Raw genomic sequence first — 25,857 nt, 5'->3', positions numbered from 1 at the left:
GGTTCCGCTTTGTGGTGCGGAAAAGTTTTCCGAAGAAAACTGATGTGGGCGCGCAGGGGCTAGTCTTATGTGACCTCGCTGACGTCACGTATGCGGACGACGCCTGGGCAGAGTCGCGTGATGTTGCCCTGACCACGGCGCAAGGGATGCTGTGGCAAAAAGTTTCCTGATCCAGTCTCACGCCTGGGGATAATTCTACGTGAAGGAATCTGCGGCTAGAATCGTCTCATCGTTCCCGAAGGTAAGTGACTCGTACGGTAGGAATTTAGGGTGGTTTGACCATAAATGTACAAAAGCTTATTCAAACCTATAAAACGCCCTACATAAAACCACTAGGGATATTAACGAAATTAGAGTGTGCAGGAGGGTTTATTAGTACGCTTTGAAATTACGCAAAATTGAAATAAAAGACAAAGCCTGGGCTGAGTTACAGAAGGCTAGCAAAAACAAGGATAGCACAGCCTTCTGGCGGGTGGTGAAAGCTTCATTCTTCGAAAGCACTGATATTCAAGTATAGAAATTGCCATTGAGGAAGGACTCTGGGTGGAACATTTTTCAAGTATGTATAGACAGGCAGAGGATATGGACGGCAAAAATCTCAGAGCTGACACACAAGTGCCTATGCCAACATTAAACTATCCTATAGCTCTAACCTTCACTCTGGAGAAGGTACTCCTCGCAATCAATGCCAGCAAAGGAGGCAAGGCACCGGGCCCAGACGGGGTACCCATAGATCTTTTTAAGTTTTACACCGATCTATGGGGCCCACTCTTAACGCAAGTGCTAGCAGCTTGTTGTGCAACTGGTTTTATTAAAACATGGTCCAAATCCATAGTGGTTCCAAGTTTTAAAAAAGGCGACAGGCAAAACCCAGCTTGTTACCGCCATATCTCGCTGCTTGACTCTCTTGCTAAGGTGGCAGGGCATATAGTACTCAATCGACTGCAAGACTGGGCAGAGGATAATTAAGTTCTATCCGACCTGCAATTTGGATTTAGGAAAGGACTGGGCACATTAGAGCAAGGCCTAAACCTCAATATTTTGATGGGTAAATGTACAAGATCAAGTAAGGGCCAACTATACTTGGCTTTCGTAGACCTAACGGCCGCCTTCGATTGTGTCATCCACGAGAAATGATGGAACATACTAGCTAGCATGGGGGTGGAGGCAGCATTAATCCAATTTCTGAGGCAGTTGTACAGCAACACGTCTGCTAGAGTCTGGTATGGATCCAATGGTGAGTGTACGGAGGCTTTCAGCGTGGAGAAGGGGGGTCAGGCATGGCTGCGTTTTGGCCCCTTTTCTATTTACACTATATACTAATGGATTAGAGCAGACAATGCTCGGGAAGTGTCGTGATTTACCACAGATAGCCAGCCACCCCCTGCCTGCCCTTCTCTATGCTGATGATGCCGTGATAATGGCCCATACCCCACTGGCCCTACAACTGGCCCTTGACACCTATAATGATTATATGAAAAATCTGGGACTGAGAGTGAACACATCCAAAACTTTTATTATGAGCTGTGGGAAAGGCAACGCGAAGAGTAGAGCCATTTACATTGACAAAAAAAGGTAGCCATAACATATTCCTATTTAGGAATTTTATTTGATTCCAAAGGATCTTGGACCCAAGCCATTAAAACTAGAAACTTGCATTTCATGCGAGCAACGTTAGCTCTGGTAAATTTCTCCAAGAAGTTAGGAAAAAAACACTGCTGAACTGCTTCACATTTATAGCACGAAATGCGTTAGCACGGCCATATATGGCACTGGAATATGGGGCTATTGCAATGTAAATTCTATTCAAAAGACAGAGAATGCCTTTTTAAGATTCTTGTTGGCAGTCCCACGCAGCACTTCGACCTATATTTGTCACTCAGAATTGGGAGTGCCGTATATAACCGATATAATAAAAGTACAGCCGGTCCTCCTTTGGCATCGCATCTGGTCCACAACTAACACAGAATTTAATCGCGAAATCCTAAGAGACAGCCTTAAATTAGATCAAGCACTTGAAATACGCTGGCTGAAATATATTAAAGATTTCACAAATTATATGGGGCAAGCGGGCTATTTTGATGACCCCCTTTCCATGGCAAATATTTCCAGAAAAGCTTTTAAAAAGTCCTGTATGGCACATCTGGAGGCAATCAGATTTCCTGGAGAAGCCTCACGACTGATTGTACTTCTAAACCAAATGCTGTTAAGTACCCACGGCATTCAGCCCTATCTAACTAATACGCCAAACGGGTATGATAGATTAGCTCTGACTCGCTTCAGACTTAGCACTTTCCTTCGTTTGGTAAGCTTTCCATCAACAAACAATTGGTCTAAAACTCTGTACCCGTGACTCTGTGATGAGGTGTCCCAGCAAACCACTATGCATGTAGTATTATTCTGTACATTCTACATTGCAAATACAAGGAGACAGATTATTCCCATTTTAAAACTATGGGGTCTGAAGCAATGCCACCCAGCTTTCATTGCACTGAAGATATTAGACAATTAATGTTTTACAAGAGATATAGTTTCATTTTTAAAAAGTACAGTCAGGTGTAGGAAACAATTTTAATGTGTTAATGTAAAATGACAGGACATAGCACTATTTACTGTTTTTATGTAACGACGATTGTCTAATGAATTAATTGTAATATTATGTCAAAATGTTATATTTATATCTGCAATATCATGTATGCTTTTATGATTTTTTGTATTAGAAAAATCAAATAAAGCTTCATTTGATTTGATTTTGATATATCTGTAAGAGACATAGATTAGTTATGGATTCCTCACCGCCCCACCCATCCTCCCCAATCTGCAAACTGACTTCTAGGGTAAGGGATTTCCCTTCAGGGCCCTAGTTTTGGGCACCAGTGGTCAGTGTCTTGCATGGCTCTGCGCTTCTGGCGTGGACTGTCGTGTAAAGAACTGATGTCAGCGCGCAGGGGCGGCGTCTAAGTAGATACTGCGACGTGTTTCCGACCACCACCACGCCAACGCTGACCGACGCCACCAACTGATGTGCGGGGGTCCTGCTGAAGAAAATTTCTCTGGGTCCAGTCTGACGCCTGGGGTAATTCTAAGGTGAGGAATCCATAACTAATCTGTCTCGTACAGTTATATCGTTACCTAAGGTAAGTAACTTGTTCGACAGGTTCACTACCTAATCCTCTCAGGTGTCCCATCTCCATCTAGCAGTTGATAAGCATCTAAACCATAGCTTCAAGTCTATGTGGAATCTTGTGGAGCCCAATATCCTTATGTTACTACATTGTCTGGGTCCATCAACAGATTTACTAGTGCCACCAGACCCGGTTCCTGTTCCAAAGCCTACTTTATGTACTGTTGGCATAGCTCCTTGCCTCACACACCTAGTCTGCTTCTTTATGCTTCCCTTTCTATTGTGGGACCACGATACCAATCCTGATGAGGAAAAACCAAGATGAATTGGTATAGAATGGTGGCTTGCTTGGGGCTGCAGATAATCTTAGGTTGGGCCTGATGTATGGTATTTTTTACTTTCATCCAGTTCTTCAGGGCGGTCAGATATATGTTAAATATCTGACATAATAAAAGTGGAGTTTTGAAATAATTTTTCATGCTCCAACATTGAAGTTTAACTTCTTTGATGCTGGTCATCAACTACCTGTAGCATGCCTGACTGCAGGAATTAGCCCCAAAAAACAGTGTAAGGGCTTTTCTGAATATCAGATAGTAAGCCTTGTTCCTTATAAATAGGAGATAAGCCTTCCTTCTTAAGGCTTTCCGGGGTTTACCCCTCATCTGGACAAACCAGACATAGGACACATTACAACCAATTGATACTCACTGTATACATGATAATTAAACAGAGTGCCTAAGGAAGAGCCTGGGTGCCGTTCTAAGCATTGTTAGGCTTTCGTGGGGATTAAATAAGGAAGCAGGTGTTTTTCAGAGAGACTTGCTGCAAACAGTATTAATCGATACATTTTAACTCGGCAGCCATCTGCCTGCATGACATTCATCTTTTTGTTTCATGGTACTCAACAAGAGCTGAATTAGGGAGCTTTGAAGAATATTTGTTAATTGAAAAAGAGAAATAGGTAGGTATCTTTGTACTACTGACCAAAGCTTTAGTGGAATGAATGGGAGAGTAGTTTTCAAAAGGTGGGGCTCAAAATCGGTTACAGTTACTGCTTTAATTTGAGAAAGGATTGTGAAACCTGGGCCAGAAATGAATCCAGGATTGTAAATAGTTATGTCTACTGCCATATTCATAGGAAAGAAGGTAGGAAGGGTGGCTTTTGGGAGACTTTGTTCCTAGTCTTTGGAATAAATAGCTCAGTCTATTTTGATCACATTTTTACTCGCTGTGGGCCATTAAAACTTTGAGGACCTTGAGGGTAGTGCTCAACTATGTTTAGTTGATTGGAGCTGTTTATAAGAAAGACAGACAGATGTTTTTCATCCATGTGTGTATGATGAAATATGATATGAGGTCTCATGGAACAATGTCTATATGTATATATAAGAAAAATGAAGGAGAGTGAGTCATGGGGCCCATGCAGAAGAGCCAATGGCTAGAGTAGAAGGAACCACAATAAATGAGTCAAAACTGGTTCACCAAATAGGTGCGGAACTAATGTAAGGTTGCTTTGTGTTCCCCACTAAGATTGTGAGCCTAGGTAATAGCAGGTCAAAAAAACACCTTGTTGCTGAAGAAAAAGTGGTCCAGTAAGCAGTGCAGCAAATATGTCACTTTATCAGCCAAGACATTGCTTCATTCTGGTCTTGTGCCTTGGATGGAAGACTGACTTGGCATGTATTAAATACATTATAATTTTCCATCTAGCGGTGTACTTGAAATTTGACAACCTTTTTGTAATTTGGCCCGATGAAATGCGTTTGCTGTAGGCTGATAATTGCCTCCTGCCACAGGACATGAGTATTTAACAAATGTATCAGTAGGTATAGAAATGTGTAAGTTGGAGATGGACTCCAAAGTTAAGGGCCAGATGTACGACCCTTACATTTTGCGACTCGCAAATTGCGTCGGTTTGCAACTCGCAATTTGCAACATGCAAAACGCAATTTACAACAGTGTCCCAGACACTGTTAGCTATTCCAAATGGGGTTGCAAATTGCTTGCCTCAATAATATTCATGAGGCAGGTGCTATTTGCGACCTGATTAGGAATGGCTAGCACTCCCTGGGATGGTGGCCTGCTGGGGTCAGCGGACCACCATGTCTGTGACTGCTTTTTAGATAAAGCAGTTTTTTTTAATGCAGTCCGTTTTCCTTACAGGAAAACGGGATGCATTTAAAAAAGAAAAATGAAACCTTTGTTTCATTTTTTAAGGGCAGGCGGTGGCCCCTGGGACCACTGCCGGCTCTTAAAAAATATTTTCGCATCCACTCACAAAGGGGAGGGGGTCCCTTGGAGACTCCTTTCCATTTGCAAGTGGTTTAAAACCTACTTGAAGTAAGTGGTAAACTGCGGGTGTTATGCAGCCGCAAATGCGGTTGCAAACAATGGTAGATTCCATTGTGACTCACTATTAGGAGGGGACGCCGAGTCACCAACTCGCAAAATAGCACTTGTGCATGCCAGGACCCTTTTTTGCGGTCACAAATGGGCCGAATTCCCGTTTGCATCTGCAAAAAACGGTTGTACATCTTGCCCATCTTGACTGATCCACAGCATCTTCCGCACAGCTGGAAACTGCAACAACCATCATAGTTAAGAGTACTTAAACCATGGTTGGAGTGTAAGCTGTCTATCTCTGTACTTTAGATTATGCAAGATGTCATTCATCAGGTCCCAATATGATGTAAAGTCTGGGACAACTTGCCTCCTCAGAACAAGGCGTTCACCAAGGCATGATTGTGTCGAGTTATTGGGACTATCAATTCTATCAATAGGCTGCATCTCTGCATATTCTAAGAGGTTTTCTAAAAGGAACACCTACAATTTTTTCAGCCCCCCTCAGTAGTGCAGTATCTGACCTGTTTGTCTTCAGTAGTAATGTCCTGCAATGGGGGAGCCAGGAAGGTTCAGTTGTGTTAAATGAATCTTTGAGTGTTGGAAACATTTAAGATGTCTGTCAGTACCCTGGTCACCTAGTATCTTGTTCAGTCAGTTTGCAACTTTAAATCTTACCATGAATGGATGATACCTGAATGCAAATGCATCCTAATGGTGACAAAGTACCTGGCATGTTAGGTTAACCACAGGAATCCACTGAAGTTTATGCCAACATTTTAACAAATAACGTTGCATGGGTTGCATTTTAATTGAGGAGAGAACAGCTGCTGGTGAATGAAACCTGATATTATTTAATCTCAGGACTCAGTTTGCTTATCCCTATGTACTCTTTCATACAACATCAACAGTAGTTAGTTTCTATCTTTTTGGGGAAGAACATTTAAACTATGGCATAATAGTTGGCAACATCAGCAAAAGCTAGTCAGCCTGGTGGTTTAAGCACACTCATAACTGAAACCTTGAAACTGGACTTCATGTGGTTCCAAACAACTCTAATGTGTACAACCATCCTGACCATGGATGACATATCCACTGCTAGCATTTGTGATTGACACAGCAGTTTAGACATCATGTTTAGCTTAACCCCTTATCAGATCCATCTTGATATGGTTGTTAGCCAAAGGAAAGTAAGAAGCATACAGGAAAACCATGAGCCCAGATGTCCAGGTATTTTATGGGAGCTGCAGAAAGTCAGCTCGGCACATATTTCAGGTTGGTGCAAGGTGGCATTCTAGGGTGACTTTTGTAGTGGTTTGAGGTGTAGTTTGCAAATATAAAAGCACATTTCTACACAACTCTACATGAATAGTGCTCTAATTAAGTGGACAAGAGGACCTTCCAAACTATTCAGGCAATTTCCCTTATTGTCTTTGGAAGGACTGAACCTCCTACTCGATAGGACTAAATCTTCCTCCCCAATGGATCCTTTACCGCTAAAAATACTGAAGGAGTGTAGAAACAGCATTCTTCCGCCCATGTTGGAAGTCATGAATAGGGCTATTGTCCAGGGTTCCTTTCCACCAGTGTGGAAGAAGGCTATTGTAACGCCTCTCCTTAAGAAACCGTCTTTGGATCCTGGCCTTCTTAAAAACTTCAGGCCAATCTCTCTGCTCTCTGCCCCTGCAAAATTATTGGAGGCACACCTCAACTCCCACCGCTCCACTTTTCTTGAGACCAGTGAGTATCTTGATAACACACAGCACAGATTCAGAAAGTACCACAGTACCGAATCCGCACTCACTGTTGTAGTAGACAACATCCGACGTAAAGTGGATAGTGGCCAAACTACAATACTGGTCCTATTAGATCTCACAGCCGCGTTCGATACCCTGTCTCCCGCCATTTTAACATCTCGGCTTAGGGAGGCAGGGGTTACTGGGCCGGCCTTGAATCTTCTTAACTCCTTTCTCCGTGGTAGAGAACAGAGAGTAAAGCTTGGAAATTTCCTCTCCCCTGCCAAGTCATTGCAATGTGGGGTGCCACAGGGGTCGGCCCTTAGTCCGACCCTGTTTAACATCTATGTGGCCCCCCTTGCTAGACTAGTAAGATCGCAGGAGATGGAGGTGGTGTCCTACGCCGACGATACCCAGATCATGGTGTCACTGGCTCATTCCTCTGTCCATACATCCGCCATTAGCTTTAGGTCATGCATGCAGCATGTGGCAGATTGGATGATCATCAATTCCCTAAAGCTAAACGGCGACAAGACAGAGGTCTTGGTCTTTGGGAAAGACCATGATGTTTGGTCGAGCGAGTGGTGGCCTTCATCTCTTGGCACCTGCCCCACTCCCTCCCAATCAGCCAGAAATCTCGGCGTGGTCTTTGACACCTCACTCTCTATGATGCTCCAAGTAAATAGGACCGTGGCCACATGCTGGGGTGTTATCAGGATTCTAAATAGGATCCGTAACTATCTTTCTCTCCAGGCTCGTAAGCAGATTGCAGTCGCTCTTGTTGGCTCCAGGCTCGATTATTGCAACTCCCTGTATGTGGAGTCCAATAAGGGCCTTATCCATCGACTGCAAATCGTGCAGAATGCTGCAGCACGTTTTGTTCTGGCCCTTCCCTTGGCATCTTCAGCCACGACTGCTAGGAGAGATCTTCATTGGCTCCCTGTTCAGCATAGAGTCTTTTTTAAGATTCTATGTCTTACATACAGAGCTCTTGCGGCTGGCACGGACGATGCACTTGGGTCTCTGCTTACCCGCTATATCCCAACCAGATCTCTTCGATCTGCTGGGTTATTTCAACTGGTAGTGCCCCGCACAAGGCTAGCCAGATGGGGAGCGAGAGCTTTTTCTGTTGCCGCTCCTAAGCTCTGGAACTCTCGTCCAACTGAGGTCAAAACCCTTCCCTCAATTGATCTGTTCAAAAAGGCCCTTAAGACGTGGTACTTTACCAAAGCCTACCAATGAATAGAATGCTGGTTTGATTTGCGAGCTGTATTATTTGAATTAGGCGCCTTGACGCCCATTGGGCAAAGTTTGCGCATGACAAAACTCATTTCATTCATTGTAAGGAACACAATATCCCACCAAACTCTGTCAAACATGTTCCTAGATCCAAGGGTTATCACTACATTAGTCCCATCTGGGTTAGGGACCATGGATATGCTATCCAATAGTCTCCACATGTATTCTCTGCAGTGCCTGCCTCCTGCATGCCAGGTATAACCTCAAGTATGTGTTCATGTCTAAAGGCAATGCACTTTGCTAAGATTATAGAATCTGCATTTTCAACGTTCAGTCTTTTAACTTGCACAGTTATATTATTATATTCACAGTTTGTCATTAACTCCTTGGTTAATTGTTCCATATCTTTCATTGTGATTTCCATTTATATACCAGGAGAGTGTGTCAAAGTGTGCATCATTTTTGTCATGAAAAGGAGCAGCACAGACATAAGTAAAGATTGATTGGTGTTTATGATATGCTTGCAGACAAGCATAATTTACAAGTAGAAGAGCCATTATTAAACCTGCAATCAATTGAGTTTTTGTGATTTATGATTGTCATGCATGCTTTATTCGACATATTGTGAATACCACATATACATACAATCTAAATACTTAGCAGGTACAATAAACCTAAGTTGCCTGGATTGGTTTTTATTGGCTGGGTTTCTGACTGTAGGATTTTTTGATCAAGAGATGATTATAAAGTAGTTAAGGGTGGAGAGAACAAGGAAACGGGTATTACCAGAACAGTAAATTGTAGAACATTTCAAAAAGAGGTAATTTAATAATTAATTCTGATTTTATTGAGATAAAAAAACGTAATATATAGTCATCAATTTGTACAAAGTTGAAACCCTCTTTGGTTACGTTTCTAATTTATGTACTCTGTCTAATATTATCTTGTTTTCCTTTAAACCACTTGCATTAGAGATGGTCTCTAAAACTATCTGTGATCTTGAGATGAGTTAAGATTTTGTCAAAGTATGGCTGATTACATCACTTCCAGATATTTTGAGGTTAATAAAGTGGTACTTACAAATATACATAGTTTGGCAAAAATTTATTTTAAACAAACCTAAAAGCTGGTGTTACAGAACTATCTAGCTATCAGATAGCTCAGCACCCATGTACAGCCAGAATCATGAAGCAGATAGTGATCACCCAGCTCCAGAATTTTACACAGAGTTTACTTGATTTTGGATAGTCTGGATTTTCTCTATCCCATATGCTGGATTTGTATTTGTTGGACATAAGAGAAGGCCTTATCTGAGCACTTTGTGCAGCATTTGATATAATGGATTATTCACTCATCCTTCACAGACTGCAGGACTGGGCTTACTGACGTTTCAAAGGAGGACCATTCCTTCTTCACGGAATTTAAACAGTACATAAAGACAGTTGGTTATGAGTCTTATGCCCCATGGTTACCTGTGGTATTTTGTGTTTGATAGACTTTTGACAGTGTCTGATAAGTATAGAGAATAGATTTGCTTAAAGTAATTTAAGGAGTAATGCGGGCTAGAACATGTTATCGTATTAGCGGCTTAAAATGTTCTGTTCCAGTTTCCTGCTCCAGAAAACTACAATGTTCCCTTTCCCCCTCATGCACTGAGGAAATGATTATGAAGTGTTTGAAGGACATTTCCTAGGTGTAGAAGAAAGCTGGACAGAACACTTGAAGTGCTAGGGTAAAATGACCACCTCTCAACAGATGCCAAAAAGTAATCCAAACCTGGCCTTACTGGTCAGCAAGAAAGGCATAGCCTGCCACTTGCTTATGGATTGGGGCACGTTCATATCTTCCCACAGTCCAGGGATTTCCCAGAATTAAAAGAAAAATGGACTTTCTCCAGAATGGTAAAATCCAGAAAAAAACCATGAAAATGAATCGGGGAATTAGCTCAGTGCTTTTACGTGGAACAGACAATATCTAGACCAAACTTGAGACAGCACATTGTCATCACTGCTTAGCAGAAGAAAGCTAAGTTCCTTACCCTTTTACCTAAAACAAAAAAAGAACTAAAAACCTTTCTTTAGCTTAAACCCACTGGGCCTCTTCTTAACCATGCTCACAAAAGCTGATGTTCTCACTCAGTTAAATATATAAAGTGGGAATGGACACTCAATCCGAATCAGTGATATGTTGAATCACATCGCACTCCTTCATTCACTTTAGCCCTTCAGTGAGCAGGTAGCTACACACTTCCAAACAATCCACTGATTTTCCCCTCACCACTGAAGGTGGCATCACACTTTTAACACAATTTTCTACACTCATCCAGTTCCCCAGAATAATTCTGCAACCACTATGTGATACTTATAAGGTTATGCACAATCCACAAGTTTTATTGACAGTGCCCATTGACTGTATGGATGTATAATGTCATACCCCAACCCTTAGTGGAATATTTAAAATAGTACTAAACTGGCTTGGCATCTCTTACTCAATCCCCAAACTGAATAGTTGCCAAAATGCATCACCCTGTTCACTACTACTTGATCAAGCCATCAGAATCACTCCCTACAGGTACATATCCTCTATTCTAAACTATGATCAGAGTATGGGTCTATTTTGACATATGGCAGATCGTTCACAAACTAGTAGCTCCTGTCTTCAATTGCAATACTCCCTAAGGATCGCATAATCCTTTAATTGCATAATCGGAAATGGCCACCCCTAGCTTCCATAATATACTTTAAAGTATCAATGTATTGAGGACTTTATTAGAAATTGGCCTTTGTATGTTTTGAAATTAGGTGCCACAGAGATACTTGTCCACATCTTCATAAATGATGCCATTTCTAAAATCACCATATTAAAATATGGTCCTCGATCATTGGTTTACTGTGGCTCTAGTTACTTAGTTACTGGAATGCGTTTACACTAATAACAGACCAGTTGCATTGAAAATGCTTGAAATACCATCAGCTATGCCTTGTGTAGATCCCCTGTTGCATAAAAACATGAATGTCTTTTAAGTATCATTTGTCAAATATTTAAACTGTGATGTTTTTAATTTTTAATTGTGTTGATGTTGTTATATTTTATTCTTGTGTTTCAGAGCTTCAAACAGCCATCCTGCTAAAGGCCATATATATTTTTGAGAAATAAGTATTTAAAAAAACAAATGATTAATGTCACTACATGTTAAGTTTCTTTTTTGTTTTCCTAATTAGGTAGCTGGTTTTCCTGCTGCTCTATGTCATGCAGTGGACAGTGTTTGCCACATAATCATTATCCTTCTAAATAGTTACCTGTTTTTGTCTTGTACAGCAATCGAACACACAAAGAAATGGAGAAGTTACCAGGGCAGCTCATGAAACAGGTATTTTTTCTAGTTAATTGTTAGAATGGAGAAATAACATCTCATTATTAACCAATTACTCTGCAGTTTAAGGACTAAATGAGGTTTGCTAAACCTGCTCTCCTCAGTGATGTCTACAATGATTTGTGTACATTTTATGAAGTGTGACCTGATTGTTCCCTCTTGCATGCAGAAGGCGATATAGAATCATGCATTACAGTGATATTGTTAAAAGTGCTCTATAAACACTTTTAGATGTAAGTTATGAGTGTCTCAGATTCAGAAAAAGTATGGATTAGCAACCAACAAAGGGTGTATTAAAAATTGTTTGAATGCGCTGTCACTGTACATTTGGTATTGTTGCCTTCTGAAGCTACCACAAATAATAATGGTCTCATACATCGGAAATGTTATTTCTACCAAATTGTGAACACGATGCTGTCAAATGTTAGCGTGCAACACTAAACTTGATTTGTAATTGCTTTCAATCATTTTGTTGTGGTTTATAACAATAACTTGGGTTCATTATTTAAATATTAAGTATTTTATAGACTCAAAATAGCAGGCTGAACAATACATCCTTTGAACCTCTCATTCCTAAGCAAAATAATATTTTATTTGTTGTTGGGAAGTCTCATTGGTCTATACAATTGCATTTATATTGGTGCACAGCTGATGAAAGGAGAACATGCAGAATAGTATTCTGATTGTATCTCTCCTGCATCGTCTTCTGCCTGCTTTGCATCACACCAGCACTGAAGTAGGATGTTGGGCGTGTGACTTCCACATATTGTTATTTACTGTTTGTCATGATCCAAGGCCAGCAGTTCTGCATGGTGCCCAGTACCCAATGGGAGTCACTTCTATACACTTATTTTTAGTTAGTTACAGTTAGTTGTATCTTCCTGCAGTCACATCACTGCCATTCTCAGCCTTTGCTGATTCTCAAGGCTTCACCCAGTCTTCACTCTTGATACTCTGCGACACTCACACTTCAGAGAAAACCGGCGTAGGAGTGACATGCCAGTAGAGCCAATGCCAGTGGGTACCGCCTCATTGAATGGTCCCATTGCAGTTCCCTGTGAACATTTTGCTTGGGTCACGCTGGCCCAACAATACCACTGCCTAAAACGGCTAAAGGGCCTACCTACAAAGTAGTAGCAATCCTTGGGAAGTGAGAGGAGCAACTTGGGCAAGCAACACAGGGGTGTGATGGAAAGAGTCTATTGGATACTATAGTTGTCACCAAGTGTTAGTGCACCTGGATCCCTTTAACCACTTGTGGTGAATGCTTGATGTTCGTAAGTGAACGGGGGACTATCACAGTTCTAGACTCCATTTAAAAGGGACTTTTGGCACACTCGCAGTCAAGTTTGGTAACTATGTCTGGGCAGTCGCTAGGTCAAGTTCAGCGCTGCTTGCAAGATTAGGGTCTTTCTGCACGTGCCTACCCCTTTATTTCACTTTCATGTAAATGAAAGGGAGGTACTGATTTTGATGGGTCAACTAGGTGGCACACAGGGGTTGAGTGCCAATTTGGGCTTACCACAGCAGGCTGATTCTCTCTTGGATCCTACCGAGTGCGGAATGTTGATTGGCTTGTTGTCCCTACTGCACAGCACCACTTCTCCCAGATACTGGCCTGTGATTACTTCTGTAAGCAGCACCCTCCTATAGGAATACATCCAGTATTGATCCTCAGTTCAACAAGCAGACTCCTTTCTTCAGGGGTCTTCTAATCAGAGCAGTTTTTGTTTTCCCTGGGTAAAATTAGAAGGATTGGAATCAATAAGCTGTTGTTCAGAATTTTCAACCTAGTTCGCCTCCTTCCGTGGCAAAGAAAGCATTAAACACCCTTGAGAAGGGGGTAGCTGACCAGAAGCTTCTGATATCCTTCTAGATACTGCTATACATCCTCTCCATGCTATGGAAGATATGATTGTAATGTTTGTATATAAAACAGGAGGTTCAGCACAGGGCAACAAATTGCATTTTAATGGGAACGTCTTCAGTCTCAGCAGGTGAGGTACATGAGTGGTACAAAATGGGCATGCTGGAAAGCCTCCTTATTTTTATGTGTTTATTTATTATGCAGTGTGTATATTCACAAACAAGATTCCTAGTGCTGTCTGACAATAAACCTACTACAGTTAATACAAAAAAAAACTTAGCAAGCAACAGCACCTTCTGTATTGTAGGATCACCATTGATAGTCATAAATGTTAGAATAATCTTTCCTTTGTAAAGAAGACGCATGGGTGCCTGTACACCTCCATTGCTGGCTATACCATCAAGGCAGAGCACAGCCCATCCTCTCAACTACTGAGATTGAGATACCACACTTTGTTACCAGGAGACAAAAGCTGATCCAATAAGAAAATTCTGATGTAGTCATTTCCCCAGATTTCACACTAGGAGTATAGAAATGATGGAAAAGCTATGAAGTGTTGAGGGGGTTTCTCCGCAATTGGGGACTGCAATACATTATGCTATTCCTTGCATTGCTGCTGGCAATAATTGCTGAAGCAAAGGCATGGCATTTTGTGTAGCCAGAAAAAGTCTGGTACTGGTTAGATGGCTGTAAGAAATTGGAGTATTAGTTTGGGAGTACAGGTATCCACTGCAGGTAATAACCACATTCTTTGTCAGGGTACACCCTCAAAAATGCAATGAATATGAGCTCAACCCCTGGTAGCTATGGCACAGTGCAGACAGGCTTAACTTAGAACAGTGCATAAAGTATTTACGCAGTTCTAAAACAGTAATAAAGTTGCAATGCAGAACAAATCTCAAAATGAATTGGTAAAATTGTGAAAAATTGAACAAACAAAATAAAACAAATCCAATTAGGGGAGCCGGAAATATGAATTTTGAATGTTTTAAGTCAAAATAGCCCCAAAGAGTGCCCTTGATAGATAGTGGTTGTGGTAGAACAGGACCCAGGCACAATTAAATGCTCATGGTTATAGGGGGCGGGTTATACACACCAACCAGGTTTAAACTTGGCAAAAAGATTTTGCCTTCTGACTTTAGTCCTTTAAGACCTAATCAACCACAGAAGTGTACTTGTAAATCCCCAGGACCTCAGGGGAGGCACCCTGAATCACACAGGGTGTCAGAGTCCAGCCCAGGTCCATTTGCTACTGATTAGCTGGGCAGTTATAAAAGTTGCTATATACTTATTCTTCATTCATAAGATGTTATGAAAAATGGAAAATTCAATATAATAAGGTGAAAAATACTTCTAAACTTCTCTATCCATCTATGGGAGTCAATGCAAATGTATTATTTGAAAGATATTTGACACGGTAGAAGCTTGTTAAAGTGTCCATATAGTTAATATACGTACAGTAGTCCAAGATTTACAAGCTAGACTTCAGTCACCTTCTTTTTAATAACAGCTATGACTCAAGTTGGTTGGGTTCAAATTAAGTTACTAATTTTGGGGATTATTCTCTAGGGCATATGGAGATGGTAATCGGAGGACAAACCCTAAAAATAAACTCCTTCAGTGAAGGTTTTAAGGCCCTTAAATGGAAATTTAGGAATTTAAAAAAAATGTTATCCTGTGTAAAAATGTATTTTAAAACTAACCATGGAAGCTCAATCCCATGCACATTACAAGACAGTGATACTTGAGATTTATAAGTCAAGCAAATATCAATGAGTTAAAATTACAACTCAAGCTCAGTAGCATCCCTCAAGTGGCTCACCATATTCGGTCAGAAATACATACATTACTCTAAAAGGAGCAAATAATGTAGTCTTACAACTATAAGCAGCATCTGTACGATCACAGTAGCATGAATGGCAGACTCCTTGCCTCGCAGACTGAAAAGAAAAATGTGACGGAGGCAACTCACTGTATAGAAAGTCGTGTGAGCTTATAATAGGAATATAGCCTGGGGAGATTAGCTTCATTTCATCAATCTTAAATTTTTTAATACCAAGCGTTTGAAGTCTCCTCCCAAATTATTAGAGCAATATTTCTGAAATCCTCCCTCTCGCCAGCATAGAAAAAATGTCTTCACCAGCATTATCAATACAAAGAACAGAAATAGAATGAGTTATTATACTAATTCTCCACTAATCCTGTTTGGGTTGCGGAGTAGCATGCTACCCACCAAAATGCGCAAACCCTTTCCTCTTCTATAACTCCACTATCCGTTTCAATCCAAATAACAGACTAAAATGCCAACAGCTCAAATTAATTTAATATTTCCCTATACTAATTCACCACTAATCCTTTTTGGGTTCCGGAGTAGCGTGCTACTTGCCCAAAAAAAAACTTTGACACCTCGTCAGGGATAGTAAGCGCTATATAAATGCAATTACAATAAAGGAGCTGCTTGTTGGGAAGGCCCACGGGCCTTCCCAACCTTTGCATAAAGTGTATAATTTATTCCTTTCCTCTTAGCACTTTTTAATCATATATGGAATCAGGGACTGTTAATTCATTAAACGTGGTCGCATATTTATCTTTTTGAAAGTGTTCAATTAAATGCTGCCCTTACCGCCTCATCACACTTCCGAAACACTAATTAGAATTTCTTTATGAAATGATTGACCCAGCCATTTAACTGCTGTGATTTGGGGTGTGGAGGGTCTCTACCAATTCGGTTTTCTTCCCAGGCATCAGTTAATGGCACATACTTCATTACTGAGACAAATGCCTACCTAGAAGAAACTAAAAAAGAAAATTCTTGATTCAAAGAAGGCCTTTGACGGGGTGAATTGGGAATAACCGGGGCACATTATTAGAAGCTTTGGTGTATCTTCTCAGTTCTTCAGGTTGATTGCTGGGTTATGTAAATATTCTTGAACACAGTAAAGCATCAATCGTGACATAGGTAAAAAGATCCCATTTAGCCAAGGCATTTATGAAGAGATTCAACTTCAAAGTTAGAGTATAGGCTGATCCAAACTTGCAGGAAGAATAAATTCTATGGTGATGTTATTTCACAGTACGTGTCTAACAATCTGATCTATAGACGTTTGAGTTATTAGAACAGTACTCCATATTGCCTGTCTATAAAATGATTTTGCATGAATGTTACATTTAAACCCACGTATGTTTTTTTTTTTTAGCCACTCAACCCGTAGAGTCTGAGCAGAAATCCCTGCTTAAGCATGCTACTGAACACCCACGAAATGGAGATCCCGGACCCCCCTCCGAGGTGCCTATTTCCCATCATTTGACAGAATCTATGGACAGGTAGGAATGCAAGATAGTCACAAACTTAGTCAAACCGTCAATATACTTTTAGTGTACTTGCATGGTATTCTCAGTGAACCTTGGTAAAGAATTAGGACTTGTGGATGCAACACCTTAGGAAGGGGAGGAACAGTTCTAGAACTTGACATCACCACCCCTTCTCCTTTACTGAATGAAAGGGCATAATCTCCCATAATCAAAGACTTGCCCAATAAAAAAGTAAATGCTAAGCATGTTACAGTAAATACATTCAGTTCAGAGGCTATCTAGAGAGAATACGCACTAATTGACTCGCTCCTGAAGTCCCTGAAGAGCATGTAATATAAAGCTGGGATTTCTTTCTAGTTACAGGTTAAAACTTCTGTCTTAAAACCTCAGTAACTTTAATTGTGGTTGATGATGTTCATGGTTAAAAAACTTCAAACTATTTGAATATCAGTAAACCTAGTAAACAAAACAGCAGATCCTTTCATATTTTTATTTGGCCCACCAATATTGTACTCTGTCTCAATCCTCCTTACAAGGTGGTGGAACCAATATTTTGTTTACATTAAAAGGCTTTTTTTGGGGGACGCTCACTTCAGTAAAATCATTTCTGATGTATACTTCTAACCACAGATTCCACCTCACCTACTGAAGTTTGCCGCATGCCAGATTAGATCTAAAAACGCTCGAAATAGCTCCTGGTTGTTGGTACCATCGGCTTCTGTTGACAATCTGTTGGGAATCTGCTGGTCTCTAGATATGAGAGACAGAGCCGTGCATCGGTGCTCCCCTGCATTCTCACTTATGGGGGCGCACTCTTTTTCCACACCCTTCGACACTTTTCATGAGCTTACCCCTTTCAATTTCAACCTCTTCATAAGTTTTTTTTCAAACATATTTTTGGCTGTGTGGAGAGATGTTACCTCCCTGAATTATGGGGTTTAAAATGATATCAGGAAGCACAACAAATACTTGAAAAAGCAGTCTTTCGTATGATCACTCTCCAGAACATCCTCAATCACGGAGATTTCCTGACCAGCCTCGATCTCCAGGATTTCTACTTCCATATTCCCATCCATCCCAGGCATTGCAAATTCCTCAGATTCATAGTAGCCGGCACCCATTACCAAGTCAATGTGCTCCTGTTTGGTCTAAAATATGCTCCCCAGATTGCTACAAAATGTACTGCCCCAGTTGAAGGCCTTTCTGTTGAAGGTAGGCTGCAAGTTTTCCCGTACTTACTGACTGGCTGATAAAGGCACCGTACTTTCGTCAAGTGTCAATGGATACAACAAAATGCCTACAAACTTTCCAGACTCTTGGGCTCACAGTGAACTATCAAAAATATCTGTTTTCTCCTTCAACGAGGATCAATTTTCTAGGAGCCACTTTAGACACATTACTAGACAAGGCATTCTTGTCCCCAGCCAGACAAAGGAAACACTTGCTGCTAGGCTGCAGTCGTTTAAAAAAAAAAGTCAGCTTCACTTCACCTCCTCAAGTCTCTTCTCGGCATGATGTCATCGGCCATTCATCCGGTACCTCATGCACATTTGAAAATTAGACCTTCCCAGGAGAAATTAGATGCACAATGGCTTCAAGTGGAAGGACAATTTGACGACATCATCCAGATCACATCAGTAATGAAATCAGCTCTTCTTTTGTGAATAAGCTCCGGCAATCTCTCATCAGGATTGACGTTCCTTCCTCCGCTGTCATAATACATCATAACAACAGACGCTTCTCTAGATGGGTGGTGAGCTCATTTACAAGATCCTCGAATTCTGGGCAAATGGATTATAGCACAGTCAAAAGTTCATATAGACCTCAGAGTGATCTCACGGGCTCTCCAAGCTTTCTTACCAGGGATACAGGGATCATCCGTGTTGATAAGAATGGACAACACATCCAAAATGCATTACCTCAACAAACAAGGGGGTACAATATCTCATGTCCTATCACAGGAAGTGCAGGACATATGGAAGTGGGCATTAGCTCATCAAGTGACCATAAGAGCAGAACACCTGCCAGGGATCAACAACTATCTGGCAGATACCTTGAACAGAACAACCCAGAGTTGTCACAAATGAGAATTGAACCAATTAATTCTGGACGCCATATTGCATTGATGGGGCAAGCCAAAACTGGATCTCTTCCCATTTCAAAGAGAGCAAGAAATGCCAGTTTTATGCAAGCTAGTACCCTCAAAAAGGATCCTGGGGTATTGTGTTTTTGATAAGATGGTCAAGGATGTATGCGTACACATTTCCTCAATCCATTTTATTCCCAGGCTTCTTGGGAAAATGAAAAGGGAACCTTGCTGGCTAACACTCAGTGCTCCATGATGGCCCAGACAACACTGGTTTACAGAACTACTACTGTTGGCCGAGGACAACCACATCCAGTTGAAACCCTAGATGGACTTACTGTCAATGAACAACTAGTCGGTCCTTCATCCGGACCAAATTTCTCTGCACTTATCAGCCTTGCTCCTGAACACTATGAGCTCATACACCTAGATTTTCTAGAGGTCTGTAGGAATATCCAAGCAAAAGCCAGCGCTGACACCTCCAACAAAACATATTGCTTGAAGTAGAAGCGTTTCTGTATATGGTGCGAGAAATCTAATGTTCATCCAATCTCATTGCCTCCAGAATACGTGTTACTTTATCTCTGATCTCTATCAAATCCAGTCTGTTGCACTCATCTATTAAAGTGCATTTAACTGCTATTTCTAGGTAAAAAAAGAACTATGGGATCTCCTTCCCTGTGGTCTAACTGGCTAATCATGCAATTTCTCAAAGAATTATTCATGGCTTTTCCCCCAATAAAGTCACCACCACCAACATGGCAACTCAACACGGTGTTATCCAATTTGATGAAAAGCCCTTTCTAACATATTACCAGGCCAGAACACAAATTCCTCTAATGGAAGGTGGCTTTACTCTTAGCTCTTACTACCGCAAGAAGAGTGAGTGAACTCAAGTCATTTACAATACATGAACCTTTCTTACAGTTCAAAGATAGCATGGTGATTCTCCAAACCAATCACAAATTCATACATAAGGTTCCCACAGATTTCCATCTCAACCAACCTGTAATGTTAAAGACTTTCTTTCCGAATCCTCAAACACCAACAGAGACAGTTTTACACACTCGTGATGTAAAAAGATGCTTAAAGTTCTACTTGCATCACTTACAAAACATCTGCGTACTACAGACCAACTTATTGTGGCTTATGGGAACAATAACAAAGGAGGTTCAGTTTCCAAACCCACTATATCAAAATGGATTGCAGCAGCCATACAATTCTGCCATTCTGAGGCCGGTAGGCTCTAAGATACAAGGCTAAGGCGCACTCTACAAGAGCAGTCTGTACAAAGGTGGCCTTGTTTGCTGGAGTGCCTGTCGAAAGTATATGCCGTGCTGCAGCCTGGTAGAGCAGGCTCATTTTCACCCAGCATTACTGCCTAGATTCAGTATAGCACAATGATACAGCCTTGGGTCAAGCGGTACTTCGGCATATTTTCCAATAAGGTGAGCCTGGTTTCATAAAATCTATCATGTTGTACCCACGATCCACTGCTATATTTGTCTTATTTTATTATACATGGATTTTACTGCTAGCTATTCTGATTCAAGCATGCAAATCAATGAAATATACTTCAATACTGGAGAAGAAACTTGTTATCTGCAACTCTCGTTCTCCAATATTGGTATCTTTCATAGATTCACATGTGACCCACCCTCCTCCCTGTAGAGGTTGCCCTTTTTGGCACATTGTAACTGTTCCCACTAGTCCTCGAAAACCTGAGGAAGCTGCCGCTGCTGGGAGTGTTCTAAGGATGCTGTCATCTGATTTGCTGGAGTTTGGGTCTCTTTAAATGAGGTAGATAAGATATTAAATTCAATGTCTTTGGCTTTTGTAAGCTATGTTGATTACTATTACTGCTTTAGCATATACCGTGGGACTCCCAACTTGACAACTGGAAGGATTCAAGCATGTGAATCTTTGAAAGATACCAATATTGGAGAACAAGAATTACAGGTAAGCAATAAGATTTTTGGTATCTACTTCACTTATCAGCTTCTTATATAATGTGCTTCTGATCCCACCTGGACCTGCTGCCTTTCCGTTTTTCTGTTTATTTATAGGAATTTCAGTTTTACGTTTTCATAGATTTTTACAGATCAATACAGACAGAAGACAAAGTGCTTCCTGTCTGCATTTATTTTTTTTAAAATGGAAAAATACAGAAAATGTGGCTTTTTTTGAGTGCCTTTCCAAACTGTCTTTCATTAATTCAAGGTCAACAGCTGAGCAGATAGATGGCATTGGGAAATAAAAAACCAGGATAAGGTTTCAATAAACAACATCATATGTCAACATCCATTTGTAGTATAATTCCAATATTTACATGAGAGTGTATTTCTATGTTATATTTGGCTGCTTAATTTGCTAAAATACGACAGGCGTCAAAGTATGAGGGCATATAAATGTAAAGATATACCAAATTACAACTTAATCTATCCAGAGAACACAAAATAAATACGGGTAAATACTGAAAAGATGGGAAAAAATAAATATGGATATATACAGACGGAAATGTTAAAAACATATATGATATAAAGCTGGGAGCCCTATTGATTTATTTGAACTATTACCTCTTCTTTTGTAATTTCCTTATCTAATGTTGCACATTGAACGAGTGTAAGTCTAGGCAGTTTCCTATCTGACAATCAATCTCTGATCTTGATTATATCTGGAGTCCTTTCTTTCTTGTATATTGTACTAAATTTCTTAAGCATCTCCTTTTCTATGTCTTTTGGGAGTTAATCTCTCTTCCTGTGTTGATTTCTATTAGGGTATTTATAACGTTCTAAGTCTGGTCAGATTTCAATTTCCATGCTAACAGTACTCTGCACTTCTCCACATATATAAAGTGGTATAGTTTACTGGCTCTCTGTCGATACTGAGCTTTATTTTCCAAACTTATTTTAAACTCAATCTGCATCTTTTCTAGACCTAATTGTAGTTCTGTGATTTTACTTGATGCATCTACACTTTGTTGTTGTCTCTTTTTGTTTTGCTGCTATTTGATCCCCCAACTTCTTGTTCTCCCCTTGAGTCCTGGTGCTATGATTATATGTGGTGTTGCTTATACCACCTCTAACATATGTTTCTACACACCCCAAACCATCATACAAGTGACAGTGCCCAAAAAAATCCTGGGTTTTTTCTCTTAACTCCTGGATGATGTTTGTATCCAGCAGTTATGTTTGAATCAATGTCCATCTAGTTTGCATATTTGTTGCCTGAAATCCTAAACCTAGGGCAACTCCAGACTGATCAGGGATGTGAGCCGGAATATGTTGTTTTTTTTACAATTATGTTTTCACTATTTTTATCAGAGAATAATCAAGTAGGAAATAATCTAGGCTAGAACGGTGCCTATACTTTTTACTGTAAAATGTGTATCCTTTCTTACTCCAAGGCTTCTTTCGCCAAATAACACACAAACTAAAATCTTGCTTCATTTCTTTGAGCTTACAACACACTATCTGATTGGATACATGATTACTCTTGGAGGATCTTTCTAACTCTTTATCCAAAACTGCATTAAAAGATTCTCCCAGTGTATATGGCGATGGAGCATTGACAAAGTGTGATTCCGGGCATCATAGTTTGGACCATAAACACCCTCATGTGTGAATATGGTTCTCCTAAACTTGATTGTTGCCATGATCCATCTCCCTGTGTTATCAGTAGACTGTTATATTAACTTCTGCTTTGTTGATTATTATCGTTACCCCCCCTTGTGCTACCCATCTGGTTGGTGCAAATAATGTCATTAATGTCTTAGACCCAGCTACATTCCTTTAAATAGTCCCCTACATACTGATCTGTCTAGGTTTATTGCAGTATAATCATTTGCGTATTGAGATCTTTAAGTATTGTGTAAACATTGCTTCTTCCTAGAGCACAGTGCATTTCTGTTCCAAGTAATAATCTCAATCACTGTTTTACCTGTACTGTATCTCTATTTAAGCTCTGCTCTAAAAAATTAAGTATTGCTGAGTTCTCTTCACCCTCCTTTAGTTGGATGCTGAGGACCTTTTCTATAGTTCTTTTTACCCTATGCTCCCTACCCAATGCAAATTATCCCCCCCCTCCAAAAACCCCTACTTTTTCTTCTAGCAACACCAACATTACTTTGACTTTCGGGATCTCCTTGCTGGGTGGCTTAACTCAATTGTGGCCTTGTAGTTCATGTTTCATACAGCCCCTCTCTCTCCATGCCTCCATATATTTCACAGTCTTCAATTAATTTTTCCCACTGTCATTTTTTCTTATCAGATCATCCACTTCCTCTCCTTTAAGACTGACCATTTCATTCTTCCACATTATTTACAGCATAGCTGGGAATTTTATTTAGACCTTAACTCCCAGTTTCCGAAGCTCATTTATTCTGTTTCCCAGCTCCCATTGATGCTGAGCAGTAATTCTACCAATGTCTGATCTGATTTGATAGGTACAATTCTCATAAGTTAATGATTTTGACTTTATTGGCACTCCCCAATATAGTTTCTTTAAAGATGTAAGTTTGAAAATTAACTAACATTTACCTGGGGGTGTTCAATTAGTATTATGCTTGAAGGGATCCCTGTGAATACTCTGGATTTCAGCATTCAGGTTGTAGTCTTTATTGCCTCTCATGACTCCTCCTTGTAATATCCTTATTATGAATCCCTTCAGGTCATTACCCTCGGCTCCCTCCTGTGTATTCATAAACTTTACATTGTTGCTCCGAGAATGATTATTTAGTCTTTCAATGTCTGTAGTCCGAACTCGATTCTGTAAAAAAAAAAAACAGCTTTTCTATTTCTTGCATGTTTTTTTTCCAAATCAAAATTCCCTTTCTCCATGTTTTCCTCTAATATCTTTTTTCTTTCTAACAAGTCATCTAGTCATGCTCCAGGATGCGACATGAACCTTGTGTGTCCTTTTGATTTTTTTCTGATCTCTCTAATCTTGTCCTTATTTCTTCCCTTATATTTAACAAAATAGATTCTAGGGAGATATTTTAGGATTGTGGTGAATCATCACACATTGACCCCTCTTTCTCATGTTCCAACCCTTGATTAGTCTCCCCTCTCTGTACTCTCTGTTCTCCAGGGGCTAAATTTGATATTGAAGAGTCCTCCAGCTCATTTGGTCCTTGCAGTGCCTCAACCCTATTTGTAGTGGAAATTTGTTTAGCTTCTGCTGAGTGCATTTATCAATTACTTCTCTCCCTTTATAGCCCTTATAATTTGACACAATTTTTTTTTTGTTAGATTGCATGACTGCTCTGCTACTGAGATGAGGACATGCACATAGCATCGGCTTCCTTTCTTCTTTCCTCATTTATCTTAAAAGAAGAATTTAGTGATGGTGAAAGTTGTTTTTAGCAATGTCAGTATAAGAGGGTTCTTTTCTTGAATTTTCACTTTTTATGGTTATTCAGGACTTTTTTTTTATGTTGGTCACTTTCCCTACAACACTGTCTCCCTCTCTAAAATAGAGTTGAATGCAGCCCTCATGCGTTTCAGGTATATTTTTTACATTGACCGACCTTAAAGTGCTTCCCCTCCTATCAGGTGGTAAACCTGCTGCTGTATTTGTAATAAATCTGAGGTAAACAAAGTCAGAAAAATGACCATTTTAGTCTCTCTTCATGCCCCCTTACACTGTTCTCTTTGTATCAGTACTGCATTGGTATTATCATCCACCTTTAAAAGAACTTTTGCTTGGTGGTCAGGAGTTGGTTCCACCCACCCACTCAGTCATTCGAACATTCTTGATTTGGCAGCCTGTTCACTCCATATGTCTTGAATATATGCCTTCCTTCAATCAGGCTTCCTTGAATCCCCGCATCTCAGAATTCGGCCAGTGCAGCCCTGAGAAAAGAATCCTTGCTGAGGCAACCCTATCTGCTCCTAAGAGAGGCACCAACATGAACCCTGGAAGAAAGCCTTGGAACCACCACTGCTTACTGTAATCATCTACGGATGCTAAGTTTTAAATTGTTGCCAATTTGTTTGGGAAAAGGAGAGAAAAAAAAGGAAAGGCAGACAAAAAAAAATGTTGAGTCATCCAATAAGGTTCGGTGACCAACACCTAACCCACCGCCATGTTCTTCCATAAACCAAGCTCAATATCGACTAAGTCCTAAAAGCAATGGGGGAGGAATGTCGATGTTTTGACCCATATATGATTTGCTGGATCTCATCAAGATGAATTTGTCTACAGCACCTGTATTGAAAAAGGCCCTGTACACGTTGGGTCAATAAGTCACACAGGACCAATATTTTGCTTCAGAGGTTTATGCCTGTCCTGCTGAGAATAATGTGTTTTGTCATCGTATAATTCATGTATATAGGTACCAAACATGACTTAAAGTCCTGCGACACGTGCTTCCTGATGCCCCAAAACAGTCAGGGAGCAGGAAACGAAACTAAGTTGCCGAACACAAGAAGTGAGGTTGGTCCTTCTCCAATTCTGAGGCAGTTACCGTCTTTGTTTAAATTCAAGGTGAAGACAAGAGACAAGGCGAAGAGAAAAAAAGTCCAAAGGGGGTTATTTTCCTCATCTATACTTCTGTTCTAGGAAGAGGTCCCTTAGTGGATGTTCTAAAGACCTGACTTTTGACTCTGATGCCGGTTGGCTTCGACTTTCTGATGTTCTGTTTGTCTTGCTTGTCTTTGGCCTGTCAAAGATTTTCGATTGGCACTGTCAATGGTTAGTGATCAGTCCTTTCAGCATTTCTTCATTTGTCTGATCAGCCCTCATTATACAATTCAGCTTGTGTTAATCATTTTCTAAAAG

The 25,857-nt window shown here is 40.4% G+C and overlaps 1 protein-coding gene across 9 annotated transcripts in view; it reads left to right on the top strand.

Moving 5' to 3' along the window:
* MAP7 (microtubule associated protein 7) overlaps positions 1-25,857 on the top strand; it is a 733,773-nt gene that overhangs the window by 658,115 nt on the left and 49,801 nt on the right. For all 9 annotated transcript variants that reach the window (XM_085611524.1, XM_085611525.1, XM_085611526.1 and 6 more), the window contains 2 exons: positions 11,758-11,809; positions 16,877-17,003. In XM_085611524.1, the coding sequence (XP_085467650.1) occupies positions 11,758-11,809; positions 16,877-17,003 (179 nt within the window). The remainder of the gene's footprint in view (positions 1-11,757; positions 11,810-16,876; positions 17,004-25,857) is intronic.

This window comes from Triturus cristatus, chromosome 6 (genome assembly GCF_964204655.1).
Source record: "Triturus cristatus chromosome 6, aTriCri1.1, whole genome shotgun sequence".
NCBI lineage: Eukaryota > Metazoa > Chordata > Amphibia > Caudata > Salamandridae > Triturus > Triturus cristatus.
Note: the sequence above shows the minus strand (reverse complement) of the source record. Positions and strands in the feature narration are given on the sequence as shown.